Source organism: Gallinula chloropus (genome assembly GCF_964237585.1).
Source record: "Gallinula chloropus genome assembly, chromosome: 4".
NCBI classification, from domain to species: domain Eukaryota; kingdom Metazoa; phylum Chordata; class Aves; order Gruiformes; family Rallidae; genus Gallinula; species Gallinula chloropus.
Window position 1 is genome coordinate 34,853,799 of NC_140088.1, and position 17,250 is coordinate 34,871,048.

At 47.8% G+C, this 17,250-nt stretch overlaps 1 protein-coding gene across 5 annotated transcripts in view; it reads right to left on the reverse strand.

Moving 5' to 3' along the window:
* Positions 1 to 1,721: 1,721 nt before the first annotated feature.
* Positions 1,722 to 17,250, reverse strand: part of AMBRA1 (autophagy and beclin 1 regulator 1) — a gene marked incomplete at its 5' end in the record, with an annotated part of 126,250 nt that continues 110,721 nt past the window's right edge. For all 5 annotated transcript variants that reach the window (XM_084264054.1, XM_084264053.1, XM_084264052.1 and 2 more), the window contains 3 exons: positions 1,722 to 2,226; positions 11,206 to 11,399; positions 12,979 to 13,071. In XM_084264054.1, coding sequence (XP_084120180.1) covers positions 1,736 to 2,226; positions 11,206 to 11,399; positions 12,979 to 13,071 — 778 coding nt within the window. In that variant the 3' untranslated portion in view covers positions 1,722 to 1,735. The remainder of the gene's footprint in view (positions 2,227 to 11,205; positions 11,400 to 12,978; positions 13,072 to 17,250) is intronic.

Below are 17,250 nucleotides of genomic sequence, written 5' to 3' on the forward strand. Positions count from 1 at the left end.
TCATTTCCAGGCTGTGATTTAAGAGAAGATTTGCTTAATGTTCTCTAACAGACTCTTCTGACTGGGAGCTTGAGTGCTGCCTAATGACAGCCTTATTTATTGTAATGTCTTTGCAGCACAGAGTCTAGAGGAGCTGGGGCAGGAGCGCAGCAGCTGCCGGCAGGTGCTCGGGCGGCAAGGGAAGCATCCCTCACCGCAGAGCGGTAGCATGGGGGGCATGCGTTCCTTCAGCCAGACAGATACTGTGCCCCTTCTCTCCCCTGAGAGGCCAGCAAGGCAGCCCACTCACTCCCTGCTTGCCCGAGACAGACAGTGCTGTATCTCTACGTACCTTTATCAGCGGGATGGGAGGAAGGCTCCTCCTTCTCCCTGCAGCTGTACCTGAATGGATGGGAAGTACAGAGGCTCTTGCTCGTCTCCAAGATGGTTAAAAGGTGACTTGCAATCAAGACTCCCAAATGCTCCTTCCCCGTTTCCCAGTTTTGGGCTTTCAACTGAAAGGCTGAGCTTTACCTTCCTCCTGGAAGGGGATGGTCATCATCTGACATTTGTAAGCTACCTTGAGCTTTTGAGTGGGATGTACCTATCCCCAAGGCCAAACACAGAGACCACCATCACACAAATGAAGACAGTAGGTCAAGCAAGGGTTTGTCATATTTTAATGACATTCATCTTTGGTGTTTCCCTCGTTAGCACTCACGCTCTCCCCGTCCTTCCTCCGCAAACCTGCTAGGGATGGAGAGTTACAAACGAAAAGGAAAATCACATTTGAGACTAAAAAGAAAATATCAGAGCCTTGATTTCTCCACTAGAAACTACATGTACAAGGTCAAGATTTCACATGCAACACCTTACATCACAGACCCATACCTCACACCCTGGCCTGGAGCTGAAAGACATTTCCTGTCCCCTGCCAAGGGGGTGCAGCTCAGTCCTGGAACCATGAAACCACTGGGATGGCTCATCCATTTTAATATTGGCACAGCTTGGAACATCCTTGCATGAACTGCATCACCCTGGCTAGAAAGCAGCAGTCCCTGTCCCTCTTCCCATCTATATAGCAGCCCTGCTTAGGTCCCTGCCAGGTACTAAACTAACTCTAAAAAGGAAAGATCCCCACCTGGAAGCAGAGCCTAAGCCATGCAGGTTTTGGCAAAGCCCAGTTTTTCCCAGGAAAGATCAGAGCGCAGGCAGGATGGGTCTCATAACACCACCCTCTGAGGGGGGACCAGTGCTGGGCCATTGAGTAGGACTTTGGCCTGGAAGAATCATCCACTCCAGCAACAGAGGTGGAGCATCACACCCAGGTTTACCCAGCAAGACTGCCTGGCTCCAGATGGATGCTGCAGGCCCCCTCCCCTTCTGCCACTCTGCCGATCAGCCCAGGGGAAAAAGGAAAGAAGCTTTACAAAGGGTGACATTGACCGAATTGCAGGATAGGGCTGAGCACAGGGCATCCCAGGGGGCTTGAAAGCCTGCATGATGTGCAGCCAGCACGGTCCATGTTCCTGTTAACTCTTCAGCAGTGGGAATGTTGGCAGTTAAGTACACTTTCTTCCCCATTGCTTCACTTGCAGTTCCTTACCCCTTCCTACTCACCCAGGACAAAGATGCCCTCAGAACTCCCAGCACCCTGTTAGAGCCACACGTCCCTACTCTTCCAGTTCCTGGCCAGCTGTGAGGTACAGGTCTCTGCTGAGCAGTACAAGGGTAGCACCAACACACAACTCAATCTCTACCTGTTCCGCGACTCCTCGCTGGTGCTGTCATTACTATAGAAGTTGGTACTGTCAGGAAGATGGTTATTATTAGTTAGGTCACTGTATTCAATTGGTCCCTCAGTGTCCATGGAGGACTGGGCCTGCTCTGGCAGGTCCAGATCACCAGCGCTCTGTCCTTCACTCCCACTGGAGGCTGTCCGCGGGCTCAGGCCGTGCTCTGACAGCTGCATAGACTCTGACAGGATCCGTCCCTCCAGCTCAGCCGCCAGCTGCTGCGAGCTGGGCTGCTGCGCTGACGTGCCCTCAGCTGCACTGGACTCCGCACCAGTCTGAGAGCTGCGGTGGATCCGGTGGCTCACAATGATGTTGTTGCCGAAGCCGCCCATGGAAGCCATGGTGGTGCTCTGCTCCCGCTGGACCACGGCGGTCATGCCACCTTCTGCCATCAGCCTTTGGATCCTACTCAGGGCATCGTCCCCACTGGCCCCATATTCTGGACCTTCACCTGTAAGAGAAAGCAGAAGCAGCTTTGGTGCACAGAGCAAACCAGAACACAAAGAGAAAGCGTGCTGGGTAGATGCATCACGCAGGGTGTATGAGCTCGGGCAGAAGGTGGGTTTTGTTCCAGAGGGAGCTCAATGTTTTATTTCTATAATTTTTGGTGAAGTGCCAAAGGCACAAAACTCGAGAAGATCTTGGCTACAGGTGTCCCTTTCAGATGTGCATGTCCAAGCTTTGGAGAAGCAGCTCGTATCCAGCCAAACGGATGGAGAAGAGAGCAGTGCCACAGAGGCAGTGTGTGTTCTCACAGCTGCATGGCCAGTCCAGCCAGTCCCATGGTGATAGGAAGAAAAACTTCAAACTGCAATAAACCATACATTTCACCATGGTGTTACAGAGTCCTGTGACCTTTCCTACTTCATCTGTTTGAGAACAGCCTGGGCAGATGACATGCTGGCACTCTCCCCAGTATTGGAGAGGATATAGGCAGCTGGCCAAGAGCAGACAGCAGCTACAGAACATGGTCTGTGCTTCCACACCAACTATGATCAAGGAAAGATCAAGTGTGTAGGGTCCTGCTCCCCTTGACTGGTATTTTGAGGAATGCAAAAACCACCTCTTGTGTTTGAGAGTCTTTGTCTATTCTATCTCTGCACCTTCCCTCCATTGTCAGGCTGTGCTGAGCTCTGAGGGAACTGCTGTCAGATGCCTTGGTTGCTCAAGATTACTTTTGAAGAATGAAAATAGTTCATGTAGGAGATTAAATCCCCATGGCAGGAAAGTCCAGCCCAGTTCTGTTTCCCAGAATCTTCCTTTTTGCTACAAACCCTATCTGGACTTTTAGAGAAAACAATCTGTAATCATAAACTGCTAGAATCATTCCACAGTGGGATCCTGATGATTCTTATTAAAGAGATAAATCTCACTCCCAGCTCTGTGAAGCTATCTCAGTGCTGATTACAGGAGAGGAGAAAGCCATCAGCTCTCCTGGCACCAAGGAAATGAACACAAATGTCAACAAGGCTAGATGTAGTCAGGAGTTAAAACACAATAAACCCCAAAACTCTACGCTGACTAGGAAGAGAAAACCACCTGGGGCTGTGGGGTGGAGATCGTGTATTCAATGTGAGAGCTGGGGTATCCAGCACTACCTACACCGTGCCATTGTAGAGGCTGTAATTTAAAAAAGCAAGACAGTTAAAGCTGTTAACATGTGCAGTCAGTCAGTGACAGCTCGCTGCCTTTCCTCATGGGCTCAGTGATACTTGTCTCAAACACCACCAGCTTCCTCCACCACAGGGTACGGCTAATTTAATCTTCAAGCAAGTCTGCTGACCTACTGCCCTGCTGTCGAAATGCTATGGACATTAAGGGCAAATTTAATTCTCACAAGTAAAGAAAGTGCTGTTCTGCTAGGGATGTACTAAGCCTGCTACATCCACTATACACACAGCAACTACTCAGCCCCTTGGTTAGAGCATTGGTGAGACCACAGAGACACCTGTAACCATGCGCTAATCTGGAGCAGAGCCTTGAGGAGTGAGCAAGAATACCCTCTGGGCAGAGCCTGGCCCAGAACTCTAGCAGAGCAATCCTGGTTGGGATGCAGCTGGTGCATGAACTAGGAACCTGTCTGGCCAGCATGAAGGCTGAGGAGAGAGGCAGCTATTAGACTGGAAACTTCAGCGTGAAAAGCATGTGTACCGGGGTGTACTGAAGCATTCATCACGAGCAGAAGGGGAAGGTTTGAGACACATGGCTTTGTATTCAGTCACTGCTTCCTTCTGAGGGCAGCTGTAAGCACTTCTGTTACCAGCCATCTGGCCAAGGCCAGAGAGGAAACTTGAGAAAGAGAGGATGTGCACCCTGGCTGAGTAGAGTCCTGCTGGTCAAGCCTGTCGGCGCAAGTCCTGAAACAGCAGGTACTCTGCTCTTGACTGATCACTTGCTAGTAGCTAGCCCAGTACGGGAGCACTGGAACGGCAAATCATCAAGTGAATGCTCCTCGGCACCACAAACCTGCTTCACCAGAGGAGTCCATGCAGGCAGGGCACACCACAGCACCCCCTGCTCTTCCCTACCCCTGAAATACTACACACCAGGCCTGGATTTCCAGCTGAGGCAGCTGCTTGCTCAGAAGGAAAGACAAGGGCTGATGTCACAGCAGAAACCAGCAAGTCACAAGGCTTCCTATCATTAGCACAGAGATACAGCAGTGTTGGGAATTCCAGAAAGCCTGCCCATCAAGGGCCTCACTGTTCAAACAGCCAACAAGAACCTCTGCTTTGGGGGCCGTCCTCCCCTTCACTGATCCTTTGAGTTTCAACAGTGACTTTGTCTGCCTGGTTCAGAGCAAAGCTCCCTGCAAGATGTGCCTGGAGCTGAGCTACAGTGCAGATTCACATACAGCCCGTTTCTACTGCCTGGTGACTCCCACGCACGTTCCTTCACCAGGCTGCCAGTGCAGGCTACAGGAGCACTCTCAGTGCATGGGAAGTAAGTTAAGTTCCATGTGGTGGAGGTTCAGAGTGTGCACACAGGCACTTAGCCAAAACAGCAGCAGTGCCACACACCCCACATCCGAGTTTTGACTCACTACAGTGGCCAAACCCCATTGCCAGCACCGCCAGCTGAACAAAACCAGGACAGAGGGAAACCTCGTACTCCTGACACTTCTTGTAGACTCCAGGCATATCCAGAGCATGGACCTCAGCTTGTGCAGGGATAGGCCAAGTGACAGCACTTCTAATTCTCCATATGGAGAATGCAACCCCTCTTCTCTCACTTTAGGCTCAAAACTACATCCTGATATCCCAGGGTCTGTAAAAGCCTTTATCTTGAGCTCTCATTCTTCGAGGCCCACCTGAAAAACCTCACAGAGCATTACAGACAAAAATCTAAATTGCTCCAATGTATGAAGGACCAGTGTAAGCACAGTATCTGCCAAGACATCCTCCAGCTAGGTTGCCCCTGTATCAGAATCCATCACAGAGCTGGAAGCAGTCTTGAGACCGAGTCTCCACCTTGTCCTGGAACACAAGTTCCATGCCTGACAGGACAAAAAAGGATGCCTCATGGTTCCCTTCCACAATGTAAGTATTAGTGTTGTGTCCACAGTGCTGTGTCCTACAAACCTTTTCTACTCTAACCAAAGTGACCTTTCAGAGGTCCAAAACCCTATCAACCCCAACCACATACACAAGACATTACTCTTCAGAGTAATTATCCCAAAGACTAGGGCATTTCTGTCAATCTAGCTGACTGCTTCCAAAATTTAACAAAATATTCCCTAGATAAGCATCTCTCCTTAGAAGTCCTCTGCCATGCTACTCTGGCAAAACAGGAGCTCAACACAGAAGACTACAAAGGTGAAACATCTGGCAAACTTTCAATGGAAGTGAACATATGGCAGGAGCATTTCCACTCTTAAATGAAGTGGGTCTCTGAAGTACTTATGAAGAGTACAGCTTGTTTATCTCTGGGCATGGATGGCACACACCGAATAAAGAGCAAAGCCCACAGAAGCAAGGATTAGATGGAGGTTCCTCTGTGGCTGTGTGATATCCCAACATCGCTCTTGACTTTTTGCCTATTTTCAGCTTTCCCCTTTCTAAAGCCAGCAGCAGTTAGTAGCCAAGCTTGCAAACAAAGCTTTAAAATTAGAACTGAGAGTAAGCACCGCAGAAATATCTTAAGTCTTCAGAGAACATGGAATAATAGCTCTGAGGTGTGAGCTGACCCACTAATTCACATGCTCAAAGATAAAAATACCAGTGTTTTAAAATTAATTCACTCCTTGCACAAGAATAGGAAAGGGAGGGTCGCAGCACTGCATATGAATAATCACATCTCCCTCAGCGCCAGAAGAAATACTACCACTTACTTTTCTCCCCAACCAAGCTCAGAAGCACGTTCATGCTTCCTTTCGGGGCTAATCCAAACAACTGGTTGGATTTTTTAAGCAGCCACAACTGCTTAAACTCTGAACAGATTTCTTAGCAGTATCTCACTGTAGAGATTTGTACGAGTGAAACTTAGTTCTGTAATGAGAGTTTAAAAGTAGCCCCCATAATTTACTCCCAAGAGAGCCAGGTAAAGGCTTGCGTAGTACGTGCTTCTGGAACTTGATTCTATTTTTTTAGGTAGTGCTTTTCAGAGGGCTTTAAAGAGAAACCAAAATTTGCAGTTCTATAGGACATATGACGCACATTTTACAGATGGACGGGCAGATGAAAGGCTAAGAGATCTACCCACGTTTCTACTTGGAGAACGAGAGGCAGATCTGGAAGCTGATCTCTGGTTCCCATTTCCCCGCTAATCGCACAGAAGTCACATCACATCTGACAACAGCATTGCAAGAATGTGTTCAGCTACCATAAAACAACCTGTTTCTTTTTAGCATTCATGAGGCTTGGCTGGGGACATTCCTGCCCATGCAGCCCCGCAATACACATTCCTCATGTCTCAGATTAAATAAGTTCTATCACATGCAGGCACATTAACTCTGCTTATCATAGAACCACAGAATGGGCTGGGCTGGAAGGGACCCCAAGGATCACAGAGTTACATCCCCCTGCCACAGGTAGGGCCACCAACCTCCAGGCACGATCTAGACAAGGTTGCTCAGGGCCCCATCCAACCTGGCCTTGAACACCCTCAGGGATAGAGCATCCACCCGCTCTCTAGGCAGCCCATTCCAGCACCTCATCACTCTCTCTGTAAAGAGCTTCCCCTTAATATCTAATCCAAACCTTCCCTCTTCCAGCTTCAATCCATATCCTTTTGTCCTGCCATTGTCTGCCCTTTTAAAAAGGTGGTTCCCCTCCTGTTTCTCTGGTCCCTTCAGGGACTGAAAGGCTGCAATGAGGTTCCCCTGCAGCCTTCTCTTCTCCAGGCTGAACAAACCCAGCTCCCTCAGCTGGGCAAGATGGAAATTTGTACTTGCTGGTGAGAAACACTTCAAACAAGCGTGGTAAAAGCTGTGTATGGCATGGCAGCAGTATGTTGCTCCCCCAAAGACAGGCACTGCCAGCAAGTCATCTGACAGGCTACAACTTCAGCAGTTTCTAACAAGTGCCTACTTGCACAATAAGCATGAGCTAGCTGCCCAAATTTTAAGCCCCAAAGACAACGCAGATGACAGGAATTGGGACAGAATCACAGAATCACAAGGTTGAAAAAGACCTTTAAGATCATCAAGTCCAACCGCTCCTGTCCTATGCTAAACCATATCCTTACATAGCTCATCTACATGTCTTTTAAACACATCCAGGGTCGGTGACTCAATCCCCTCCCTGGGCATCCTGTTCCAGGCCCTGACAACTCTTTCAGTGAAGAACTTTCTCCTAACACCTAATCTGAACCTGCCCTGGCACAGCTTAAGACCACTTCCCTTTGTCCCATCTCCTGTCACCTGGCTGAAGAGACCATTGCCCACCTCTCTACACCCTCTTTTCAGGTCACTGTAGGTGGTGATAAGGTCTCCCCTCAGCCTCCTCTTCTCCAGACTAAACATCCCCAGTTCCCTCAGCTGCTCCTCATAGGATTTGCCCTCCAAGCCCCTTCCCCAGCCTGGTTGCCCTTCTCTGGACTCACTTGAGGACCTTGATGTCCTTCTTATGGTGAGGAGCCCAGAACTGGACACAGCACTCAAGGTGTGGCCTCACCAATGTTGAGTACAGGGGCACAATCACCTCCCTAGACCTACTGGCCACACACAATTTTTTATACAAACCAGGATGCTGCTGGCCTTCCTGGCCACCTGAGCAAGGTGATGACAAGACAAGGAGACAACTGCCTTTCAGCTATTTCCACCCAGGTTTTTTCAGTGTGGGGTTTTGTTTTTTTTTTTTTTTTTTTTTGAAACAACTGGTTTACCAGAAAGATGTCTTGATATAATGTAATAGCCAGGGGACAAAAAAGGCGCACAAGTAAGCATCCTACAGCTCTGCAATGGTCCCTTTCCCTCAGCCTTTGCTGACAGTTACTGCCACTTGCACCCTACTGTCCATTTGCAAGGGAATGCACAGTGTAAGTCCCAAAAGATTATTTCTAATTAAGAGTGCTTTGGAGTTACAGCTCCATCACTCTTTCCACTATGTCTGTCTGCTTAACAGAAAACAGGAAAACGCTGAAGGACTGCTTCAGGCATTTCTTGGTACCTCCCCACGTCTCCTCTCAACTCTTAACTTCCTTTGGTTTATGTGTGGCTTGGGAGCAGAGTTCACAGGGCAGCTATCGACTGCCGGAATATAGAGACACACAGACGTTAGAGGGCTTCACTTCTAATAAAGTCATCATACACTCATTCCTCCAAAGGAGCTAGAAAGATAATCAGAACAGCAAAGTCCCCGCAGAGCTTTGCATGAGAAAAGGAACCTATTTATACCCGCACAGAGCTTAATTAGATTTCTGATGCAATTCACCGTACTTTTTTTTTCTTCTTTTGTACAGTAAGCACATATCTGGAAGAAATGCCCTGAGCCCGAATCCCCCTAGCAGCTTCACAGGACACGGGGCAGAAACCCACTCCTGGGGGTAGCACTAGCCTTCCTTTTTCCTTCTTGAAACACACCAAGGGGGTTTGTGCCCCCCCCCTTGCCCCCGATGAGGTGGTAAATAAACCACTTTCCTTTACGTTCCTCAGACTCACATCTGATTTATCCATTCTGCTGCTGATAATACTAAGCCTTTACATAGTGATTTACATCTTCAAAGCCCCATACAAAACGCTAATTAATCTTCACAGCTCCTGGTGTACTGTGCTACAGGGAAGATTTATTCCCATGCAGCAGATGATTAATAATTTGCCCCAGGTCACACACCAAGTTAGTGGGTGTGTGTTTTTTCCCCTTTGTGTCCCTGTCATCTAGATCCCGCTCTCGGGAAGCGCTGCTTCCATCTCAACAGACAGCTTTATGTTAGATGCAGTGGGCAAATTAACCATTGGCAAAGCAGCACAGCACCTAACCTCACCTGCCTGAACACGCTGCCTGAGTGTCACAAGAATTCATGGTGCTGGAAAAAACAGTAACAGGCAGTGCAATGGGGCTCGAGTATAATGACTCTTGGTTGAACCAGACCACTGATGCCACAAGTCCTTGACTACCTGGCTGGCGTGTTCCTAAACAGCAGCTGAACTGTCTGCTGAAGTCTTTCAGCAGACTGAAGTTGAAGTCTTACTGCTTCATGATAACATCCTTGTACTACTCTTACTGCTTCATGATAACATCCTTCTACTACTCTTCTGTCATGGATTGTCTTGACAACTCCCTGTTTTCAGCTGCTCTTGACCCAGGAATTTCCACCAAGGAGGCAACTGACAGAAGAACTGGTCAATTATAGGGTAAGACCACTTGACTCATCTCCAGTGCATGCATCCATACTGGAATAACTCTAAAGATCCTTATATAGGAGACATAAGTATGACAGCCCATTTTGCAGGTGAGACCACTTGCAAAGGGACATGCAATACGTCAGCATCTGAGCCAGAAATCATACCAGATGTGGAACCCACCAATCTTCTTCTAAGCAAGAAAGAGAAAGAAAGTGAAGTGTCTGGTTTAGGCTTGTTACCTGCACTCCTTTTCTTCCAAATGCTACATATATTTTGCTTCTTTGTAGAGATATACTGCCCAAGACACTGATAAAGGATGATGCTCCCCCATGTCATTAATGGTCTAGTTAAAAACCATGATCTAGACCTGAAAATTTAAAGGTTAATTAGAAAGAACGAGGTAACGAAACCTTCAGAAGACTGCAGAACTGCAGCAGAGAGAAGCAGCACTGGAGAACTTCACTGGTTTAACAGAGCAGAGAAAGACCCCCAAGCCTGCAGCATCAGCCATTGTGGCTGTGATGCAAGAAGGTCCCACACTGTTCTCAGTCTGCATACCACACTAATGAGTGGAAGAACCAGTTCGCACAACTTCAGCATTTGTCCAGCCATCCTACGTTCCAGCCTTATTCACACGCCCTCAACTGTACTAACCTTCCAGTGAGGTTAATCTCAGCTCTGCTAAGGGGTCAGGAATTTGCCACTTTGAACACAGGAGCTGAGATCAGAGAAACACAAAGCCTTATCACACACGCTGGATGCTGCACAGCAGACATTGTGCAAGAGTCACATGCCAAAAAGCTTCTTTTGGAGTTAGAGAGCACAAGCATGCACAGAGGCACAAACAGGCATGCCATGGGCTGCTTCACAAAGCCAAGCAGGTTCATCATCATCAAATTCAAAACTGTCTCTTCCTCTGTCTTTCCTACACGTATACTGCCCAGCTCCTTCCTAGCCAAGCCTTCATAACTGGATTCAAGCATGATGCTACAATATAAAGATGAGCCTGAAAAAATACCATCATGCTTTCAAAAGATCATAGGAAGCGCACATCAGCTGCTTCCAGCTCTTTGCATCTTGTTAAGTTTTCCTGGACTGGAAAACACCAGAGGCATTTTTGAAAAGCTGTGCAGGACACTCATCACAGCCTTCACTGATCACCCAAAACAGAATGCTCATAACCTGCTCTGGAGAAATTATTTGCAGTATTTTATTTTGTCTCCAAAAGCTGAGCTTGTGAAGCCTACACAAGTTTTAGATGCAGAGGTTGAAGGACCAAGGTAAACTGTAACACAGAGGCAGTAAGTGTAATTCTTATCAGTCTGTAGTCCTACAGATGCTTAAGAGTTCAGGAGATTTGTGAGTACTGATGCCAGTACAGCTGATTCTACAAAGATACAATAACCTGGAGAGGAAGGAGTTCATTTTGTCCTCTAAAAGCTAGTGAAAAACAACTTTCTGGAATCATATGGACAGAAATTCACTCTCCTGATTATCTTGGCCCGTCTCCAGACAAATTAGGCTGGAGAAATCTTTGCTGAGAGATAAAAGGAGCATCCAAATGTACTGATAGGATATGGAACTTATGTAGAAACTCCTCATTCACCAGTTAAGCTCTATCAGATAAATCACTACTTGAGCTCCTACCTTCCCCAGTCCCTGCAGAGGCGGATTCCTGCTCCTGTACCTCCCTCTCTGTCTGAGTCTCGGCATTCTGCAGCTGAGGCGCCAAGGTCTGGGTACCCTGCGAAGTCACAGAGGTGGGGGGGTTTCGGGGTTGCAGGCCTATGGCATTCATCAGGCCCATGTCCCTGTCTGTCCTCCATGTGGCTCTGCTGGTTCTGAAAAGAGAGAAAAACAAGTAAGACCAGGAGCACTGGTGGCAATGTGCCCCAGCACGACCGAAGCATCTGCCTGAGCCTCTTCTTGCCTCCACTCCAAGCAGGCACCTGCTGACCACTATGCAGATGGGGCTAAAGGGAATCATGACCTGCGCTTATTTACACATACACAGACACCCCTCTCCAGCCTCACCCGACTGGCCCCTTGAGTTTTAAGCCAATGGAGCCTGGTAGTCCACTCACCCTTCCACAGAAGCAGCGTGTCTGGCAGGCACAGAGAGATATCCCTGCAGCATCACTAAGTCTGCAGAACAACTCTGTCTCAGGTCACTGAATTGAGCAGGCAACACAACATGCAGCAGAGGACCATGAACACATAAAATCTCCCTCTGCACCTCAGCAGGGTGGTTTTAACTCCCACAGATGCAGCCTGTATCCCTTCCCTCCTCGGGAACTCCTAGTTTGTCAGCATCATATGTGAAGCACTCCAGCAGGCATTTCTGCTTGTTCCAGTTGGACAAGACAAATTCTCCACTCTCAAAAGCAAACAGAAACCACCTCGGGGCTCATTAGCTTGTCAGAATCGAGCAGTTGGAATGTACAATGCTACAAGATCTGAATCTTGACAATGCTTGGATGCTCTTTCCAAATCTGACCCCTGGCTCTAAGAGCTGGGAATGGTAAAAGAGATTTCAGGAACGACTGCCCCGTTCACACCCTTTTTTCATAAAGTTTTGAAAGCTGCCACACTTTTCTTGCTTTCTCTTTGAGCTAGTTCATTCTTGAAGAGTATTTCTGCCCTCCACCTGCTCCTGAGCCCATCATGCAAGACTGGTAACGTGCTGTCAAAAATGTGAGTAGTAGCAATAGCCACTCACGCGGCAGAGCAAAGAATCTCTACTGCTTATTTCTCACCTTCAACCAGACCAAGGCTGCAGGACAGCACAGACATTGCCCTGTACTCCAGCTCATAACTTCCTTGGGATCCTCGAGCTCGCAATTCAGAAATAAGACCACCATCCTCTTACCAAGAACACCCTTACAGCAAGAGAAGTATCCACCACGTGTTGAGTAACACTGCTGCTGGACAAACTGGATGAAGCAGCCAATAGGGCTGTCAAGGGATTTAGCTTTATTTTTAGAGTTTATGGATGAGAAACAACTGTCTCATGACCAGAAATTAAAAGGATAAAAATCAGTCACCAGGACTGCCCAAAGGATCTGCACTCCTCTCTGAAACCCCCCATCCTTCAGTTATCCTCCAAAGGCCATTTACTTTGCATGGTGGTTTTGATGATCAAGTCCCCCCAATGTGTTCCTCCTGCGGCTTGCTCACAGTTGTTACTGAGGACACGGATGACATGTACTTCACTATCACTGAATGGCAGCACTTTTGGGCACTGAATGTCACTTGCTGGAAGCAGGCTGGGTGATCTAACCAGGCAGTGTTGGGGGGTGGGTGAGGAAATTTAAAGCTGCCAGTGCTTAGGGGACAAAGAAAAAGTAGTGGTGCCATCAGATGTAACAAGAGGGGCACAGAAAGGGTCAGGTCTCTCTAACCCATACCCAGGAGACTCACCCAGGCCGCTCAGTGCTCCTGCTGCTGGAATGCACAGCGAAGACGTTCTCATTCAGCTGGTCCCAGTGGTACTCAACTCCAGAGTTTAAGGCCCTTGAAACACCAAAGAAGGAAAAAATATTAGCAGGTCAGGACACTATTTGAGACGGCACACATTGCGTCCTCACAACTTGAAGGGGTGTTGATTCCTGCCCTACAGAGACCGCAGAGCTTGCTCAGTTCATGTTTTTGTTAAAAGGGCTCATCGTCCCAAACAGCCTTGCAGCCACGGAGCTCTGGAATATTCCATTCACTGCAATTCAATATTAGCACAGAGGCACAGCAACAGGAGCAGAGAGGTTTTCAGGAAATGAAAACATACAACTGTGTGCATAAAATCAGGTTACCCTAACTCCAGGTGACTACGCAAAGAATGGGAATGGTAAGGCAGATTCTCTCTGTGGTGCCTGCCAGCGTTTCCTGCGCTGGGTAATGCCAAGTACAACGCCCGGGTCCTTCGCAAACGGTTCTCAATCTCCCATACACAATTAATTCTGTATTCAGCCCTCTCACCGACAGTCACTGTGGGGTGAGGGCAGATGTAGAGGGTGTATTAATAAGTTTCCACAAAAGAATTTGTACCGGATCAACTGGACGAGTGTCTGAAAAATCCAAAACTTGAATTTTACAGATAATTTAATTTTTAATAGAACAGTCAATGCTCTGGCAACCTTTCACAGTGTATTTCCCAAAGAGATACGCAAAGCCAGGGCTGGAGAAGGTCAGCAATCATTTCACTGCTGAACACTACGGGCAATCACAGAAACTAAACCACCATCACGCTCTAAGTGCATCTCCCACTATTTCTAAGGCCCAACAGTTCTTAAACCAGAAGAGGATAAGAGTGAATCCAGCTTACTCCATGCCATACAGAAATGTTCAGAGGGCAGCTCACTGAGCAGCCCAAGGCAGCATGAAGATTTCCCACCTGCTGCCGTGTCCCGCCTCCAGAAGCACCATGGGCATTACCACAGGAGAGACTTTCTGTACAGTGTTTTGCCACGCTGTGCAGAGACACCAGCTCCTTGAGAGCTGGCCTGGGGGTTTCCAAATGGTGCTGTCTACACCCCATGGCTGCTGGACTGCAGACAGCCAATGCTGCTGCTAGGTGGAGAGTTAACAGGGCTGTGCAGCAGTCACCACAAAGCACGCAAAGAACAAAAAAGAAGGAGAAATAAAATAGAAAAAGGTCCTGTGCAGACAGAAGGGAATTGCATCTGAAGAGCTGGATTTTCATCATGCCACAGGCGATCTCAGAGCATGATCTAAGGGTAGTGCACAATCTGAAGGCAGGATCCTGGGCAGGTGGTTGGGAGCTGGTTATGGCTCGGGCACAAACACGGTGTTTTGCACACATACAAAAGCTGTTGTCACTCTAATGAGATACCTCAGCAGATCTGGCAAGAACCCCAGGTTAGAGATCGCTGCAGGTCAGACATGCTGCAAGGAGAGAGCTGTGAGTGCTGGAGGCCTGGGGCTAGGCTGCTGTGGTGACAGCACCCCACCTTGGGGACCAAGGGTGGAAAATCAGGTCAGCAAAACCATGCATGGAGTGTACGGGAAGTAATCAGTCATCGCTTGTTTATTGTGCTGAGCTAGCTAGCCCTGTGCTGCAGTACACCCCATGGAAGCAACTACTGAGGAGATGCTGAATTACAAAGGCTTCAGAGTTTATTGACAGATGGTAACCTGTCACTAAAACCGTGTCAGTCCCTTTGGCAGCTCCATCCCCTGCCTAGTACTCTGAGGTTAGCTGTCATGCTTTGCATACAGCAAAGTGGCACGCTCCCTAGGCAAGCAAGACTTTCTGACCTGGTAGTCAAAATTTCCATAAAAAGTCTAGTCTGCTTGGTATCTGCAGCTCTTACACAACAAAGCTAAATTGACCCACGCTCTTCTCCTCATCCTTCCACACTTCCTTGTGCTTTTCGAAGTGCAGGCATGATCCCCACAGCCCCCGACATGACTGGTATTCCTTGCCAAGGTGCTCAGTGTACCCTACTTGTCTTTGCCCGCCTGCCAGCTCCCAAGACAATAAACCAGAAGACTTCAAAACCTTCTCTAGGCCAAAATGCAGGTTGGCAATATCACGTTTCATCTCTTGCCCCGAAACACCATGTTCCTGTACTACACTCAGCTCAGCTCATGCACACATGCACTTCTTTGAATCTGATTCAGCTCACATCTACAAAAGCATCACAGCATCATGGTACCACACTGGCATGCAGTACACCACCTTAGAAACTCCTGTCCCTGCTCCCACCTATTCTGCAGAGGCTCACTGCCATTCTGTCAGGCTACTGGACAGGAAAGTCTGTTCTAACTCAGCATTGTCAATTTGCACCTTCCCCTGGACAATGAAATCAATAGCCATTCCATTTAATCCATGACTTTGCACATTGGCTTTAAACACTGTCATTTATCAACTGAGTTTCACTGCCAGGGTCCTATTAGCCACTCATTTACTGCCAGAGAGCAGAGGACTTTGCTTTCCTTTCCCAGAAGGAGGACCTGTAGCAGCTGGTGCCACTGTTCCTATTGCTAACTCTGGGAATGCTGATGAACAGGCTTTAGTCAAGGCCACTACACCTGGCCACAGTGAGGGTTCAACACCCTCAGCACCATGCTGACCCGACTTTTTAGCCCAGGCTGAGCGTGCCTCCCTGCAGGGCCAACAAAGTTGCTCAGAATAAAGAGCTGGCACTCCCTGCTGCAGCAGCGAGCATCCTCACTGCTACCTTTCAGCAGACTCTTCCCTTGGCCAAACAACCAACTTATCCACAACCACCTCCACAGCTTGCAAAAAGATTTCAAGTGATAAAGCCCTTGGCACAATCTTTGTACTCTTTTGCATGCATCTGCATCTCTCTGACCTGGAACCCGCACCTGCCTCTCCACAGCCCTAAAACCAATATCCAGCTTTGATCCCCAAAGTCTCCCAACCTTTGGATGATTGACTGAAGCTACAGAAGAGGTCACAGAATCACAAGGTTGGAAAAGATCTTTAAGATCAAATCCAACCGTTCCTGTCCTAAGCTAAACCATATCCTTACATACCTCATCTACCCGGCTTTTAAACACATCCAGGATTGGTGACTCAGCCTCCTCCCTGGGCAGCCTGTTCCAGGCCCTGACAACTCTTTCAGTGAAGAACTTTCTCCTAACATCTAATCTGAACCTGCCCTGGTGCTGCTTTGTGCCATTTCCCCTTGTCCTATCTCCTGTCACCTGGCTGAAGAGACCATCGCCCACCTCTCTACAACCTGTTGTAGGTTGTTTCAGACCTGATGAAACCTGATGTTTCAGACTGCATCAAGGTAGCATGAGGAAAGCTAGTATCTGAACTTAACAGAGGGAACTGGTTGGGCACTACTTTTTATACAAAGATCACCACTTCTCTTCTTAATAAGCAAAGATATGAAATAAAGGCTGCTATTGTATGGGTTAAGTGCCAGTTTTAAGACCATGCCTGCATTAGAAACTTGATTACATAATCACACCTTAAACCAACTTCAGTACGCAACAAGATGCGTGTGACAACCACAATTACTTTGGTTTAAATCAGATTTTCAATTAGGCTTAAAGATTTGCACTGGCTTAACCACACCTATTTAAACCAGTGCAATCTCCCTTTTCAGAAAGCCTAAAGGGGTTTTTTTGAAATCCCATTGCAAAATATTGCTTGAATTTTGTAAATTAGCAAGCCTTTCACAGTACGTTTCCCAGGAGATTTGCAAATCAAGGTCTGACTATTCATTTCACAGCAGCAGAGCTCACACTGGAGAAATGAATATTTTTCAGGTAATGTAAGCATTTAACTTTTGCTCCATCAAACTCTAGACATGGAAATGCTGGAAGCACTTTCCATTTTCCAGGCATAAGAGCATGGAGCATGTTGCCACTTGGATGTGGATGCAATAAGGAGGACATTCATTGCCCTGGGCTTCTGGGTGAAAAATTGCAATTCTCCACAGTGCGTCAGTCACGGACAGTGAAGTCCACTTAGTCAAGTTTTTATTTTCTTCCTTTTTATGGCTGTCACTAAGCTCTCTAAGCCATCCCTGGAAATTTCCATTAGGTTTGTTAAATTCAGAGCTGCTCACAGACTGGCTTTCCCAGCAGGGATCTGTTCTGAGATGGACTTTTCCTTCACGCCTGCATCCAGCTCACATTATTAACGAGCTTGGAAAGGATGAAGGGCACAGCCTTGTGTGCTTTGCTGAAAGTTGAATA